This window comes from Nanorana parkeri, unplaced genomic scaffold, assembly GCF_000935625.1.
Source record: "Nanorana parkeri isolate BGI_ZX_2015 unplaced genomic scaffold, ASM93562v1 scaffold923, whole genome shotgun sequence".
NCBI classification, from domain to species: Eukaryota; Metazoa; Chordata; class Amphibia; order Anura; family Dicroglossidae; genus Nanorana; species Nanorana parkeri.
This window is the reverse complement of record NW_017307191.1, coordinates 96,852-99,634: the sequence shown is the minus strand read 5'-3', so window position 1 is coordinate 99,634 and position 2,783 is coordinate 96,852. Positions and strand designations below refer to the sequence as shown.

The 2,783-nt window shown below is 52.5% G+C and overlaps 2 protein-coding genes across 2 annotated transcripts in view; one reads left to right on the top strand and one right to left on the bottom strand.

Moving 5' to 3' along the window:
- The window catches only part of MPZ (myelin protein zero), a 6,656-nt gene extending 5,929 nt beyond the window's left edge, over positions 1–727 (bottom strand). Inside the window, 1 exon segment of the mRNA XM_018566185.1 lies at positions 577–727. Within this exon segment, the coding sequence (XP_018421687.1) occupies positions 577–625 (49 nt within the window). The 5' untranslated portion in view covers positions 626–727.
- A 1,162-nt stretch (positions 728–1,889) lies between these two features.
- SDHC (succinate dehydrogenase complex subunit C) overlaps positions 1,890–2,783 on the top strand; it is a 7,362-nt gene continuing 6,468 nt past the window's right edge. Inside the window, exon 1 of the mRNA XM_018566187.1 lies at positions 1,890–1,909. Coding sequence (XP_018421689.1) covers positions 1,890–1,909 — 20 coding nt within the window. The remainder of the gene's footprint in view (positions 1,910–2,783) is intronic.

Genomic DNA, 2,783 nt, shown 5'->3' with positions numbered 1-2,783 from the left:
AAATGATACATTTCTGTTATAAAAATTATTATATCATATACAATATTTATATCGTATAATAAATATTATAACAATGCTAAATATAAAATAAAAAATGTGACACAATGTGAATTATCTGTAAATAATAAAACCGATGAGCCGGTGGGGACCCGGATTCGGAGATGATGAAATAATCTCGGGGACCCCCCTCCCCCTCCTCTGGATAATTCGGGTCTGTAACTCTGACCTCCGGCTGGAGGACGTTGAGTCTCTGCCCCGGCACCAGCACCTCAGTCAGAATTCCTCCTCCGGGTCTCGGCTGAATAAATGATAATACTCAGGAGGGGGACCTCCAGCTGTTGTGGAACTACAAGTCCCATGAGGCATTGCAAGACTCTGCCAGCCACAGGCATGACTCCCAGAGGCAGAAGCATGATGGGACTTGTAGTTCTGGCACAGCTGGCTGTAATAATATGATATAGGGTCTCATCACCCAGAATCCTTTGCCGGTCATACTCCGGACAGACAACGGTCACCCGGCCACCCCAATCACATCCGAGCAATCGGTAGAAGCGTCGCGGCGACATCGGAACTTACTGAGAGCGAAGACGGCGGCCAGAGCCAGCAGGTTCCTGGGGGTTTCCATCGCTCGTCTGGTACGGTGTGATCCCCGAATATTTGGGGGACGCTCGAAGCCCCAGTCACCCTCAGATTCCTCCGGAGATGGAATACGGGATGGAGGGGGGAATCTGGTTTAAAAACCCCAAGGGGCGGGGCTCAGAGAGTTCTGTGGAACTTCCAACCAATCAGAAGGCAGAGAGCCGGGGCTGTGGGTGCCCAGGGTGAGGGAGGGGAGAGAAGACGAGGAGAGGGCTGTACAATGACGGACGATTGTTCCCGGGGTGAGAGGAAAAAACTGACAAGGAAATAAACTGCAGAGCCAGGCTGACCCGATCTCTCCATGACACATACACCGTGGTCGGCACAGCAGGGGTTAATACGTCGCTATTGCAACCAGGCAGAACCGAGAGATCCAAAGGACCGCCATACACAGTACAATCTGAGTGTATCTTATCACCTGAGCTGTTCCCTGAAGACTTCCCCCTCCCAGTCTCTGACCCCCAGCATCATCCAACTCACTTCCTGTGTGCTCAGGAGGTCATGGACACGCCCTCTGGGTGGACGTCATCATGCAGCCTGGGCTCACAGAACGCTATAATTTAGACAAGGCCCCGCCCATGAGAAAGGACCGCCCATCTCCATTGAAGGTCCAGGTGTGTGGTCACATTACACGCAGGATCCTTACCCTCAGGTGGTGGGCGGACCTCACGGAGGTAGTGGGCGGTGTATGACGTCTGAGTGCATCATACTCCTATGAGCTGAGCTCAGGCTGACGCAGTGACACGCCCCCAAGGGGAGGGGCCATGTCACCCTCAGCTGACAGGAAGTTGTCGGATAATGGGGGTCATTAATATAACGGGTGAAGAGAACCTGTATAAGCAGAGATCCCCCAATGACTCTCAGGATAGATCACACTGTGAAGGGGAACCTGACCTGCGCCATGACAGGTTCTCTTTATATACATTTCTCACGCAGAGGGGCTGCAAATGACCGAAAACTCTGATTTCAGTGCTCGATGAAGACTCATCCGAGCAGAACACAATACAAAGTCTGGAGTTCTCCTTTAATAATACGTTATTTAATGTGGAGGGGAGGAGCCTCACGCTAGTCACGTGGCTGTACAGTGATTCCCTTTGAGGTACACGCCCCCTGCTGTCCACTCGGTCTGCGTCTAGCAGTGAGCCAGCATTGGCCACGCCCCTCTCCACAGCCCCGTCAAGTGAAAACAGAGGGGGCGGAGGAAAAGTGGAATGTCACCTGACGGGTGACGTCATCGGCAAAGAAGAAAGATGGCGGCGCTGTTATTGAGGTGACTTTCTGTCGGTACCGGGGACAAGCGGGGGGGGAGAGTGGGAGGCATAGCCTGACACTGCGGGGGACGGAAGAGGGGCCCCTGGGTGAGTGCAGAGAGGTATGAGTGGTCCCTAGGTGAGCGAAAAAAAGGTGTGAGGGCCCCTCTAGATAACTGGTTATAACCATGGTACCCATAGAGGGGTGTAAGGGGGTGCCCATAGGTAACCACAGGGGATTTCTGGGTGATGAGAGGTTAAAGGTCAACATTGAGGGCAGGGGTCACCTGTGTAGATGCATGAGAGGGGGGTCATTGGGGTGTACTTGAGGAGGGCCACCTGTTGGGAGGGGTCACCCCATTCTCTATGGATTCCGGATTTTCTTCACCCCGTCACACGGATTTTACGTTTGTATTGGACATGGAGAGCGGTCATGTGACCACCGGGGTCCTAAGTGGCTGACTGAGAACCGTTCTTGTTGCCCGTAGCGACAGATCACATCTGGACTCAGAAATAGACCCAATCAGACCAAGAAACTCCTTGTCACCGGGGGTGTCCCTCGGGGTCCCCCTGTATGGAGATTGTATGAAGGATGAGAGCGTTGCTGATCTGGGGGGGGAGCTGATAAAGTTTTATTTCCTGTGACGAGAGATTAGAAGAGATCAACCAACGCGTTTCAGATCAAAGCTCCCCCTTCATCAGGGCCTGTATGTCGCCAATTAATGATTGTGATGATTTGGGTCACCAGGACGCCGGTAAAAATGTGGATCAGCCGCCTGTTGTCACCACCACCACCACCACCACCACTACCACTTATGAACGAGGCTGAAGTTTTGGTCCTCTGAAACGCGTTGGTTGCTTCTTCTGATCTCTCGTTGTGAGAAAGGAATTGTT